This window comes from Phragmites australis, chromosome 16, assembly GCF_958298935.1.
Source record: "Phragmites australis chromosome 16, lpPhrAust1.1, whole genome shotgun sequence".
NCBI classification, from domain to species: Eukaryota; Viridiplantae; Streptophyta; class Magnoliopsida; order Poales; family Poaceae; genus Phragmites; species Phragmites australis.
In genome coordinates, this window is record NC_084936.1 from 3182536 (window position 1) to 3196327 (window position 13792).

Here is a 13792-nt window from a genome sequence, read left to right on the forward strand (position 1 = left end):
TTGCTTTATAGAAAATTCAGAGGAAAAAGTTTTTTTAGAGGAAGAAAAAGGCTTTTTAGGGTGGGCCCGGGGGGGGGGGGGGGACTGGGTGCGAGACTGAGACGCGCGTGAAATGATCCTGCGGCCTTCTCTTCTGGCCGTCGCCCGCACCATCACCACCGCGGCCGTCCGCCGCGGGGACCTCGCCGGCGCCGAGGAGGCCTTCGCGTCGACTCGCCGCAGGACCACGGCCACCTACAACTGCCTCCTCGCGGGGTACGCCAGGGAACGCGCGCCACCTGTTCGACCGGATCCCGCACCCGGACGCCGTGTCCTACAACACGCTCCTGTCCTGCCACTTCGCCAACGGCGACGTCGACGGCGCGCGGATGCTCTTCTCCGCGATGCCCGTCAGGGACGTCGCGTCCTGGAACACCATGGTGTCCGGGCTGTCCAAGAACGGGGTCCTGGAGGAGGCCAAGGCCGTGTTCATGGCCATGCCGGTGAGGAACGCCGTTTCTTGGAATGCGATGGTTGCCGCGCTTGCCTGCTCTGGAGACATGGGCGCAGCGGAGGAGTGGTATAGGAATGCACCGGAGAAGGTAGAAGGAGGACGCCGTTCTCTGGACTGCCATGGTGTCGGGGTACATGGACTCTGGCAATGTGCAGAAGGCCATGGAGTTTTTCGAGGCAATGCCAGTGAGGAACTTGGTTTCGTGGAATGCGGTGGTTGCTGGGTATGTGAAGAATTCATGTGCAGCTGATTCTTTAAGGGTGTTGAAGGCCATGGATGCACACTGTAAGTGTGCCAATTTGGGCGACGCTTGCAAGCTGTTCAATGAGATGCATACAAGGGATATAGTTGCTTGGAACGCTATGATTTCTGGCTATGCTCAGCATGGGGATGGAGGGAAAGCTATCAGGTTGTTCGAAAAATTGAAGGATGAAGGAGTGGTGCCTACCTGGATTACTTTTGTGGCAGTATTAACAGCTTGTGTGATTTTGAAATGCAGTGCTTTCAAACAATGCAGGAAGTTTATGGATGATGGATCTTCTCTGTCGAGCTGGTCTGCTTGGAAGAGCTGTCAACATGATCCGCTCAATGCCCTTTGAGCCGCATCCTTCTGCCTACAGCACCCTGTTGGCTTCTTGTAGAGTTTATAAGAACTTGGAATTTGCCGAGTTTGCCGCTGGAAAGCTGATTGAGCAGGACCCACAGAGGGCAGGTGCCTATGTACAATTGGCAAATATTTATGCTGCATCAAATAGGTGGGCCGATGTCTGTAGAGTAAGGAGGTGGATGAAGGATAATGGTGTAGTGAAAACACCTGGATATAGCTGGATTGAGATAAAGGGTGTGAGGCATGAGTTCAGATCGAATGACAGACTGCATCCTCAGCTTCATTTGATTCATGAGAAATTCGACTAGTTAGAGGAGCTGATGAAGGCAATGGGTTACGTTCCTGATCTTGATTTTGCACTGCATGATGTAGAGGAGAATCTGAAGGTGCAAATGCTAATGAGGCACAGCGAGAAGCTAGCTATTGCTTTTGGCCTGATTAGCAGCCCCCCTGGGATGACCTTGACGATCTTCAAGAATCTCAGGGTTTGTGGAGATTGTCATAATGCAGCCAAGCTTATCTCAAAAATCGAGAATCGGGAAATCATTCTGAGGGATACTACACGTTTCCACCATTTTAGAGGTGGGCATTGCTCATGCGGGGATTACTGGTAAAGAATCTCAATAACAGTGTTAGATATAGACTGGCTTCACAACAGGGAGTGCAGCACTATCTGATCCGTTCAACAACAAAGGTCGTGGATCATCAACTGTCGACATATGAGAAGTTCCCTACCTGGTGTTTTTTTTGCTAGGGAAAAAGATTTATGCGTTCCAGTCTAAGGTTTATCAGAACCTTATCGGTGATTGTTGTAGACAAATCGAGAACCAAAACATATGGAACGATTGATGAAAAACACTAGATTTACATCTCGGTACTAGGGAGTTGAAGATGTACATCTTGCTAGTCCCAGCACTATCTATAATGTCACAATTATGGATACCCACATTTTTGGTAGCCTATTGTTAGGTAAACACCGTCGAGAGGATAGTCGGGTGGCATTGGCTGCTAGCAGAGAGATTTGACTATAGATTGAGGAGACTTAGTACTATAGAAAATACATAAGAGAAGAGGACCGAGAACTAGATTGATTTATCTTTCTTCATTGGTTAATCAAGGTTGGCACCATGTATATATAGCCGGCTAGCTAGCTTACAGAACCTTAATTCAAATTTGACTCTAACTTATCTCTAACATTTATTTAATTTAAATAACCAATATCTAATCTTATCTCTAACTGAATCTAATTTAAACTAATAAACTGAATAGATAAATCCTAATCTGAAGTCTTTGAATCTTATCTCTTCGCGCTACAGTGCCACGGCTACTGTTCATGTACGGTCGCCACCGGCGATCCTAACCGAGCCCATGAGGGAAGAACTTACCCTCCTCCCGGACGGTCACCACCGCCGTCGTATCCAACCTCCGGCCATGCAAGTCTCCAGACTGGGTGCGAGACTGAGACGCGCGTGAAATGACCCTGCAGCCTTCTCTTCTGGCCGTCGCCCGCACCATCACCACCGCGGCCGTCCGCCGCGGGGACCTCGCCGGCGCCGAGGAGGCCTTCGCGTCGACTCGCCGCAGGACCACGGCCACCTACAACTGCCTCCTCGCGGGGTACGCCAGGGAACGCGCGCCACCTGTTCGACCGGATCCCGCACCCGGACGCCGTGTCCTACAACACGCTCCTGTCCTGCCACTTCGCCAACGGCGACGTCGACGGCGCGCGGATGCTCTTCTCCGCGATGCCCGTCAGGGACGTCGCGTCCTGGAACACCATGGTGTCCGGGCTGTCCAAGAACGGGCCCTGGAGGAGGCCAAGGCCGTGTTCATGGCCATGCCGGTGAGGAAAGCCGTTTCTTGGAATGCGATGGTTGCTGCGCTTGCCTGCTCTGGAGACATGGGCGCAGCGGAGGAGTGGTTTAGGAATGCACCGGAGAAGGAGGACGCCGTTCTCTGGGAAAAAGATTTATGATTCCAGTATAAGATTTATCAGAACCTTATCGGTGATTGTTGTAGACAAATCAAGAACCAAAACATATGGAACGATTGATGAAAAGCATTAGATTTACATCTGGGTACCAGGGAGTTGAAGATGTACATCTTGCTAGTCCCAGCACTATATATAATGTCACAATTATGGATACCCACATTTTTGCTAGCCTATTGTTAGGTAAACACCGTCGGGAGGATAGTTAGGTGGCATCACCTGTTAGCGGAGGGATTTGACTATAGATTGAGGAGAATTAGAACTATAAAAAAGATATAAGAGAAGAGGATTGAGAACTAAATTGATTTATCTTTCTTCATTGATTAATCAAGGTTGGCGCCATGTATATTTAGCTGGCTAGCTAGCTTACAGAACCTTAATTCAAATTTGACTCTAACTTATCTCTAACTTTTATCTAATTTAAATAACCAATATCCAATCTTATCTTTAACTTAATCTGATTCAAACTAAGAAACCGAATAGATAAATCCTAATCTGAAGTCTTTGAATCTTATCTCTTCATACTATAGTGCATGGTACTGTTCATGTACAATCCTTGCAACAGTAATCTTGCACATAACACTTTACCCTCCTTGCAAGGTAGCTTATCCTTGAGCTATGGTGGTAACCATGGTGGTAGAATTTGGTAGCCTCACGTTGCTGTAACTTTTGAACTTGCTAGAATCGGGTAGGGTGCTACTACAGCTACATTGGGCATTGCCATAGCACCTAACACGCAGCCCTTCATGGATGGGACCACCCAGTGCGACCTCACGGCCACCGCAAGTAGAGTGGACATCAGCATGAATATCGTCTCCTGCTACGCCCGCGACGGCGATGACTGTTGCTCAAACACTACCTCTTGTTTCTATGACGGCGGTGACTTGATGACCTTCTCCACTGCCGAGAGGTGAGAAGACAAATTAGTCATTTGCTGCTAGGTTGCCGCCAGTGAAGGGGCTGTTGTATTGGAGGGCATGCATGTACTATGTTGCAATAGTTGTTGTACTGTTGTCACCTAGGATAAGGCATCCTACACGTGCTTGTCGATCATGGCTAGCTACAAAGACATGATGGTCTATTGTGAGGACATGGCAGCCACTTGTTGTGTCAATTCTTCAATCTGTTGTTGCACGCTCTTCTGTAGATCAGCCACCACCTTGGCTAGGGAGTCGACGACCTAAGAGCTAGAGCTCTTGACGGATTTGGAATCTAGCATCCCTGATACCAAATATTAAGGTAAACACTGCTTGGAGGATAGTTGGGTGGCATCAGCTGCTAGGGAGAGATTGAACTATAGATTGTAAAAACTTATAACTATAGGGAAGACATAAGAGAAAAAAACTGAGAACTAGATTGATTTATTTTTCTGCATTGATTAATCATGGCTGACGTCGTGTATATATAGCTAACTAGTTAGCTTATAGAGTCGTAATTCTAATTCAACACTAACTTACATGTAATATTATCTTTAACTATTATCTAATTTAAACTAATTAATATCTAATCTTATATCTAACCGAATCTGATTCAAAGTAATAAACCGAATAGATAAATCCTAATTTGAAGTCTTTGAATCGGATCTCTTCGTGGTACAATGACGTGGTTACTGTTCACTCCTGAACAGTGCGCGTGGACAGTAATCCTGCACATAACACCTATGTTCTTGCCTGCTGATAGAAGAATTTTCTTAAGCTATCTTCTCTGCATTTTGGCTTCCACAAGTTGATGAAATAGGCGGTCAATCAGGAACTGCGGGATGCACAGAAATAGATGATTTCAGCGACGCAATAGGAGAGTATTTTTTTCACAAAATTCTGCAGCTCCATATATACATTGTTGAGATTTGAATTCTTTTCCCATCCCTTTGTTAGAGAATGCAAGAAAATTTATGGAGAGTTTTGTTGGATAAAAGAGCATTTCTGGTTTAATTTAATTCATAGATAAATCATTAATACGAACTAATAAACTATCATAATTATATAGCAGTAGTATATTATGTACGTAATAAGACTACACATATATCTCTCTAATATACTTAATAACAGAAACAACATGACACTAAGCATGTCAGATATGAGCAAACAAGAGATCTGATCATAGTTAACATATCGATCAGCAATCAAAAATGTAGATACCCCGTGATGACGATGTAGCAGATGATAACAAAAAGAATGTAGATGAAACAGATTGAGAACAGTCACGTTGAGCGCTTACAAAAACCTAATTCATTCTCTTCTAGCGCAGGATCTTTAAGAGCGATGGGTTTCGAAGACAGGAGCATCTCAAGGCCCTAATTGTCAATTTGGCATGCTTCCAGTATGATTAGAGGTGAGAAGGCTGAGGTGCACTTGGTATAATGAATTTATAGATTGTGAACCTTCTTACTTTCTTTGCATTAAGTCTACGCTGACAAAATCTGACTGTCTTTCCATCAAGTTGTGGATGAAAAGTGACTAGTTTGAAGGAGCGGCATGGCCTGGAGTGTATCAAACTGCTGTGATGTGCTGCTGGAGATCACTGTGTACAATGCTAGCGGCAGTAACGTGGTCTCTGAAGTCGGATCAAACAAATTAAAGGGAACAGAGAGGCCGGTATATATGTACAGGAAGCAGTACAGCATAATGGAACTAGAAATCTAGAATATGGTGTGCGTCACACTGGAACAAGGTTAATTAGCCCTAATATGTTTGATGCATTTATCTTGGATGCATGTAAATGTAATGATCCTCGTTGAGCTGTACTTTGGTCCTATTTCAGACTCTAGATTTTGATCTCAATTTATATTCCATCATATCCTGATTGTCGAAATATCCATTTTATTATAAAAACAACATGATCAAAGTACCATATAACTAGTTGACTTTGCATCATCAATGACATCACTGACTTCTCCCAGAGTACAAGGTCCAAGAAGCTAGTCCTAGGTACAGACACCCAGGAGATCAAATTAATTTGCTACAGGACAGTGCTACAACTCATTAATCAGGATTCAAAGAGCATTGAATCATGATCGCTTGACACTAGTGCTATCTCTATTTTCTTTTAATATCGATTTAGTATTCGACATACAGAACAAGGTTATAATTTTTTTTTCATATATGATATATTTACTCATATCGATTTCTCCAATATTCAATCAATAGCATATAACCACTAATCCACTGCACTCATTAAATTGAAATTCTATTTTCTAATAGTCTTTAATATGAGCATTCTAATAAAATACCACTTTAAAAATCTAAAATGACATCTATTTAAAAACAAAATCAAACTCATAAAATGATATCTATTTAAGAATGAAGGTAGTAACTCTTTTTTGTTTTTGAGAAATTCCTTGTTTCTATATTGCCAGTACTCGCCAGATTCATATTCTCTCCTGCATTTTCAGCGACAAGTTGAGAGATCTTGCCGTCTGATCCTGGTTTCAATTCAGACGCCTTCCTGAGGCTGGACGGCGGTGACGCTGCCGTCGTCCTTGTAAGCAAAATACGTTTGATCTTCATACTAATTGATAAGGAAAATATGTAAATAAATAGTCTATGTAAAATACAATTCATAATAACTGAAACTTGGGCTATAAAATAGAAAAAAAAGAGTCGAAGTCAAATACAATTAAGAAAAAAGTAAAATTCAGAATAAAATATAATAAGATTTTTAATAAAAGTTACTAAAAAAAGTAGGAATTTGATTTGCATTTGTGTGCTGAGAAAAGTAACTATTAAAAAATAAAAAAATTAGATAACAAATTTATTGTTGTGTAACTTGAGACTGTAGCATGGGGCAAGCGGCGAGTCAAGGCACAACCAGCATGCGAAGCTGTAACCTGCAATGACGACAAGGGACATCAACAAAACCATGGGTTGTCAAGTAAGGATGCATTATGGGCTGTGGACCTTGTGATGGCGATAAGTGGGCGAATAGCTATGTTTGATTGAATATATTAGGGAAATCAAAAAATCAGACAATAAATTCATTTCTACTCAGTTCGAGGTCACAACATCAAACAGACGTACGGGACAAAGCATAACTTGCATGCTACAAATGGTGAAGAGCAACAACCTAAAATAGTGACAAGAGACACCGATGAAGTTGTGTTGCATGCAACAAATGGTGGAGCGCCCTAACCTCGAACAGTCACAAGAGACATCGACGAAGTAGTGGATTGATAAGTAAGGATACGGGAGCTAGGCTTAGGCTATGCACCTCGAAATCACGATAGTAGACGGGCAAGGAGCTATGTTTGATTGAATTTGTTAGAGAAATTAAAAAATTGAACTTTGCACAGCTCGAGGTCACACCATCAAACACATGTACAGGACAAGTCACAACCTGCATGCTACAAATAGTGGAGCCTGCAGAACAGGACACAGCCTCCAGGAGTCTGTAACAAGGTCCAAGTCGACAAGGGGATTAAGGACTACACCAATATCACCAACGACCTCAGCGACCTTTTATGAACTACCAAGTGATTCATCAGGTATTGTGTTCCTAATTAAGTGCTCTAGTGCATGAGCATGAAGAAAGCAAGCAAGATATATATACTTTCGTTATTTAGGAGCAATCACAAACAAGATCACCGTGTATGTCAAGAAGAGGATACTCCAACGAGAAGATAACTGCACATGCAACAAGACCGGTGAGCATCCGGACTATAAAATAAATTGACAGAATCGATTATCTCTTATATTCCATCTCTATACATATTGATTTATAGAATAAGTTGCAATAGCTGTCGTCATGTGACTATTGTTGGAAAATAAAATATTTGGTAGCTTAAGGGAGTCCTTAACCACAGATTCCGACGAAGAGAGGTTGATATATTGTTTATTCATATCCTTTAATGATTTCTTTTATTATAAAGAAGTAAGGATGCATAATCGGTACTCCCTCCGATTGTAAATGTAGATCGTTTTAGACTTGTGCACAAGGATTAAGAAAATAGATCAAATGACCTTATTGCCTTTATTTATTCTGTATTGAAAATGATAACTTATTAATTTGTGAGAGTGATAGCATTTATTGAACAAGGTAAGAAGGGAACAAAAGAAAAAAATACATAAAAATTTAAGAATAACTTATATTTAGAAAATAGTTGAAAGACTAAAACGACTTATATTTGCAATAAGAGGGAGTATTATTTTTGAAAGTACCGTATGTGCATAAGATCAAAGTAGACAACAAGATCTTGTTAGTTTTGTTATAAAAACAACAAGGACAGTAGCACAAGATACCGTGGAGTTGACTTGCATCATCAATCACATCATTGACTTGCCCAATAGGACAGTAGCACAAGATCCAAAAAGGTCCTAGGTAGAAACACCAAGGAGATCAAATTTATTTGCTAGTACAATACAGTACTGGTACTAGTACTCATTAATCCGGATTCAACGAGCATTAAATCCAGATCCCTTGTTTTTTTCTTTTCTTTTGGGAAATTCCTTATTTCAAATCCTTGCAAGGATTCATATCCTCTGCACTTCGGTGACAGGTTGAAATATCGATCTTGCTGTCTGAACTGAAGCCTGATGATGTACCTGGACCCTGGCTTCAATTCAGATTTCAGACAACTTCTTGAGGCATCACCCTTCCTGTGGCGGACGTCCTCCCTTCTTGGCCGCCGGCGTCTTCGCTGCCTTCGTCCTTGTCCCACTCCTTGTAAACGTCCAGGAAGTAGAGGGCGGCGACCATGGCGACGCAGGAGGCGCACATGGGGATGGGCCCGAAGAGCCAGAGGAAGATGGGGCAGGAGAAGTAGTAGGCGCGGACGCCGAGCGACCAGAAGTAAAAGCCCCGGTTGAGCGTGCCGGTGACGTAATCGATGGCGCGGGCAGGGCGGCGGTGCGCGCGGAGCGGGACGTTGACGAGGAGGCCCGTGTGGCTGTAGTAGCGGATGGACTGCACGTTGAGGAGGAAGGCGACGAGGAAGCAGACGAGGATCGCGAAGAACTTGACGGTCAGCGCGGCCTTGCCGGCGGCGCCCAGGACGAGCCCCGCGCCCGAGCCAGAGCCGGAGCGTGCGAAGAAGCCGTGGGCCGCGTCGCTGGCCATGAGCGCGGCGACGAGGGCGCTGAGCGTGATGGCGACGGAGGCGAGCACGGTGGAGGCCATGATGCTGTTGCGCATCGTCTGCACCGCCAGCACCGCGTGCTTCCCGGACGCCTCCTGCATGCATGCATGATTGGAATCGGAGATAATGCATATATGCATGCATCAAAAGAAACGAGCTAGCTGCATACCATGGACGTACGTACACACGTACCTCCATGATGTAGCGGACCCAGATGCGGCGGTTGATGGCGTTGATGCCGATGACGGTGGTCTCCGGGCGGCGGCGGATGCGGAGGAGCAGCCAGAGGTGGTAGCCCAGCATCACCGCCAGCCCCAGCGGCACCAGCACGTAGTCCAGCTGCGACGACCCCCTCTTCATATCTGAGCTGCTAGCTCCAGCCGGCGCAGATGACTGATGAGAGGGTGAGTGAGGGTAGCTTCTTCTACTGAGCATGCAGTGAACACAGCAGGAGCCAGTGCTGTAGATCGGTGTGACCACGTAAGCTGAAAGCTCCTGTTAATTACTTGCTTATATAGCGCTTACTTACTTACTTACCACCGTACGTCTGTTGTTTTCAAATATAAATTGGAATATTGTCCAGAACCTGTACTTGCCGATCATGCATCTTGGATCTGACGACCATATGTAAAAGTCTGTAAATACAGTAGTAAAAGGCATCTGATTCGACCATATGAAATTGTTTTCATCAGCGCTCGATTCGATCGTCGTCGAATAGTATGTATTTTCGTATATTTTGTGACATAGAAATTAAAATAGTGATGCATCGGCGACCGTGTCGGTTAGGGTGTCCAAATCAAATTGCAATTCTTGCAACGAACGATCGGAGGGAGTGCACCGTGGTGGTGTCAACGATTTGGCTCGTGATCCGAGGTCAAAAGATCCAACGCCGTTGCTGATGAAGACGGTGCATGTGTAAACGAACTTGGATTATGTGTCTCTGCTTCTATAGAATAATCCATCTCCTGTGGTAATTAGTAGCTGTCAGTTGTCACTGCCCACACGTCAATATAAGATCCAAGCAGAAAAAATTTGTTTTGTCTATATCTGCTGGTTATATAAACTAAGCGAGGGTCATACTACGAATTGATTGATTTGCCACAACGTGTACTCGCTACCACACAGAGCGTCATCTCAGAAAGGTTAGGGACGATCTTCCCACATGCAAGGTTTACTTGCATGCAAATATCAAATTGCGCTACTTATTGAATAACTAACTACAGCGGACGGATATAGAGCTCAGTGATAAGACTCGATGAGATGAGTCGAGTCGGTGGGGCTTAAGCCCCAAGGTTTACTTGCATGCAAATATCAAATTGCGCTACTTATTGAATAACTAACTACAGCGGACGTATATAGAGCTCAGTGATAAGACTTGATGAGATGAGTCGAGTCGGTGGGGCTTTAAGCCCCATCTCGCACCCTACCATCTCCAAAGAAGGCTACACAGTGGGGAGCTGCTGCTAAATTTTTTTTAATAACGAACTACTCAACAGTTACACTGCAGACAAAGAGGTTTGACTAGGTCCTAGTCACATAGTAGGTTATGCCAAGGTCATATGGAAATGCACTATCAACAAGAATATATGGAAACTCCAAATTTAAAACTATCGCAATGAGAACATATTTAGTAACATGACAAGATCCCAACAATCTAAGAGAAAGAACGGAAAGTTACTGTATAATAACTCGAGAGTACATGGCACAAAGTTGATCTAGAGTACCTCTGGAACACCTCCACGAAAGATGGGGCATAAACCTTGAGGCGGGCGGCTGCAGTGCCATACAATCAAGATGGTTCCGTGCGGCACACCATTAAAATTTGACAGATCACCTCGGTATGTGGCGAGGTAGAAGATATCTGTTTCCTAACCCTAGTTGAGCCCACCCCATGAGGGAATCTGCATCCTTATAGCATGTGCACGACGTCCTCTATTTATATGCATCCTAATAGAGTCCTTTTCTTGGGACGATGGAAAGACCAACTAGATGAGTTCCAAATTGTGTTCTGAACCCTTGTAAACCTTAAGTCGGTGGGAACGACCTCTCGAAGAAAGTTGAGCAGGCGAGCGAACGGCTCACTGGTAAGGTGCACGGGCACATTCTTACCGGTCCAGGTTTCAACCCTGGAGGTACACCTCTATTTAAGGCCTCTAAGTTCCGGAAAGAGGACGCAGCTGTAAAAAAAGAAAGAAAAAAAGAAACATGGGTTGACACTGCCCAACATGGAAATGTGCCAAGCGGCACCAAGGGTGGCAACACCTGGCATCAGGCCCAACTGCGCCCAAATGAGTTTAGTTTCTTCTGGGTCGTTGGTCCTCTAGGCCTCCTTGTTAGGTTTCAGTATCTGGTTCGTCTAATCTCCTCTGTTTTCTTCATGTTTTGATCCGCTGTTTCCAGAATGTGCCAATTCAAATTTGTTTTGTCTATGTCTGCTGGTAATATATATATACTAAGCTAGGGTCATACTGCCAATTGATGACGCTCTGTTTCCCCATGAAGCTTTATATACACTGCAGCATTATTTACAAGCATATAGTACACTGTAAGTATTTCTAGTAAATGTAAATTGCAGTGCTGTAATGCTGAATCATCCAGCTTGCATTTCAGCAGATCTGCTCGCAGATTTTCCATTTCATCAAGGAGGAAATAGTGCTCTCGATCAGAAGAATGGCGTGCGGAATGCAGGCGATTATTATCTAATCGGTTTATATGTTTAGTTTCAGCATGAAGAATTTGTTTTCATTCTTTTTAAATGAAAGAGCAGTGCTCCTGCTCATAGTTTGAAAAAAAAAAATAGAATCCAGCTTGCATATGTTTTACTTCCTTCTTCTGTAAGGGGCGACAGTAAGTGTGGCAATGAGAAGTGTTCACCGTAGGCCTTTTCGAAAAGAATTTAATTTCTACATGGCAGTACTCGTCAGAGATTAAATTTCGTCGAATTTTCATGAATTTCTTATCTAATTTCAGATGATGAAAAATGACTAAAATTTCATGAATTTTGATCTTTTCACTGGTGACAAAAAATTATAAAATAAAATTGAAATCCCAGTACTCGTACTGGTACTCAATCATTAATCAGGATTCAACGAGCATTGTTGAAATCCTGAATTTTGCTACAAATTCAGTGACAAGTTGAAAAACCTTGCCGTCTGAATTGAAGGCAGAGGATATGCGTGGCATGGACCTGGATTAATTCAGTTCACACAACTTCTTGAGGCATCACCCTACCAGAGGCGGCCGTCTTCCCTTCTTGGCCGTCGGCGTCGCCGCCGCCGTCGTCTCCGCCGTCGTCCTTGTCCCATTCCTTGCAGATGTCGAGGAAGTAGAGCGCGCTGACCATGGCGACGCATGATGCGCACATGGGGATGGGCCCGAAGAGCCAGAGGAAGATGGGGCAGGAGATGTAGAACACGCGGACGCCGAGCGACCAGAAGTAGAAGCCGCGGTTGAGCGTGTCGGTGACGTACTCGACGGCGCGGGCCGGGCGGCGGTGCGCGTGGAGCGGGACGTTGACGAGGAGGCCCGTGTGGCTGTAGTAGCGGATGGACTGCACGCTGAGGAGGAAGGCGGCGAGGAAGCAGGCGAGGATGGCGAAGAACTTGATGGTCAGCACGGTCATGTTGTTGGCGCCCACGATGGTGAGCTCGCCCCTGCCTTGGGAGCCAGAGGAGACGAAGAGGCCGTGGGCGACGCCGCTGGCCATGAGGACCGCGACGAGGGAGCTGATCGTGATGGCGACGGAGGCGATCACGGTGGAGGCCATGATGCTGTTGCGCATCGTCTGCACCGCCAGCACCGCGTGCTTCCCGGACGACGACTCCTGTATGCATGCATGGTGCGTGAGCGTGACCGATCCCGACCGTCCAACTCAATAATCAAAGATGGAAATGAAGTAGCATGCATACACGGACCTCCATGATGAAGCGGACCCAGATGCGGCGGTTGATGGCGTTGATGCCGACGACGGTGGTCTCCGGGCGGCGGCGGATGCGGAGGAGCAGCCAGAGGTGGTAGCCCAGCATCACCGCCAGGCCCAGCGGCACCAGCAGGTAGTCCAGCTGCGTCGTCGTCCAACTCGAACCCATCTGCATATCTGAGAGCTGTAGCTTCGATCAGCTAGCCGGTGCGGTAGATTCGTGCCGTGCATGGACTCGATCGTCTACTACTTATAGAAGAAGATGTGGCGCGTACGTGAGCAATGTGGCCACTGCTACTGATGACTTTTTTAAACGAAGGAAAAATTACATCCACTCTTTGCAAATACCTTCTGGCGTTGCAGTCAATCACGAAGATAAGGCTGCTGAAATCCAACGCCACTTCTTCAACATCCTTAGCCACCCCAACTGATAGCTCAACAACCTTACACTGGGAGGGACTCGGCCTATCGTTCCTTGACCTATCATCCCTAGAGATTTCCTTCTCCAAGAAGGAGGTCTGGGTGGTTATCAAGGCCTTCCCAAGCGACAAGGCACCTATCCCACATGGCTTCACCGGTTGTTTCTATCGGACATGTTGGGGGACATCATGGTCGCAATACACCACTTCTACGCCATGCACAGACGCCACTTTGATCGCATAAAGGGTGTCTTGGTCACCTTGCTACCTAAAAAGGAGGGCCACAATTTGGCA

The 13792-nt window shown here is 45.3% G+C and overlaps 2 protein-coding genes and 1 pseudogene across 3 annotated transcripts; 1 reads left to right on the forward strand and 2 right to left on the reverse strand.

Moving 5' to 3' along the window:
- Window positions 1-112: 112 nt before the first annotated feature.
- On the forward strand, window positions 113-2069 carry LOC133896017 (pentatricopeptide repeat-containing protein At4g16835, mitochondrial-like; annotated as a pseudogene).
- Window positions 2070-8286: 6217 nt separating this feature from the next.
- On the reverse strand, window positions 8287-9652 carry LOC133896101 (uncharacterized). Its single transcript, XM_062336618.1, has 2 exons — window positions 9353-9652; window positions 8287-9255 (listed from the first exon to the last, which is right to left on the reverse strand). The coding sequence occupies exons 1-2, from the start codon at window positions 9593-9595 to the stop codon at window positions 8653-8655; spliced, it is 846 nt and encodes a 281-aa protein (XP_062192602.1). The 5' UTR covers window positions 9596-9652; the 3' UTR covers window positions 8287-8652.
- A 2525-nt stretch (window positions 9653-12177) lies between these two features.
- Window positions 12178-13287, reverse strand: LOC133895779 (uncharacterized). 2 transcript variants are annotated; one of them, XM_062336286.1, is made up of 2 exons: window positions 13075-13287; window positions 12178-12980 (listed from the first exon to the last, which is right to left on the reverse strand). In XM_062336286.1, exons 1-2 carry the CDS (start codon window positions 13252-13254, stop codon window positions 12363-12365), a joined length of 798 nt encoding a protein of 265 aa, XP_062192270.1. In that variant the 5' UTR covers window positions 13255-13287; the 3' UTR covers window positions 12178-12362. The 2 variants fall into 2 exon arrangements, with proteins under 2 accessions (XP_062192270.1, XP_062192269.1); XM_062336285.1 differs by having other exon boundaries at window positions 12178-12983.
- Between the last annotated feature and the right edge of the window lie 505 nt (window positions 13288-13792).

Coding starts and splice junctions, on each gene's coding strand:
- LOC133896101 (XM_062336618.1), bottom strand. CDS start 9,595: ATGCTCAGTAGAAGAAGCTACCCTCACTCACCCTCTCATCAGTCATCT. Junction 9,256..9,352: donor GGGTCCGCTACATCATGGAG/GTACGTGTGTAC, acceptor GCATGCATGCAG/GAGGCGTCCGGGAAGCACGC.
- LOC133895779 (XM_062336285.1), bottom strand. CDS start 13,254: ATGCAGATGGGTTCGAGTTGGACGACGACGCAGCTGGACTACCTGCTG. Junction 12,984..13,074: donor GGGTCCGCTTCATCATGGAG/GTCCGTGTATGC, acceptor GCATGCATACAG/GAGTCGTCGTCCGGGAAGCA.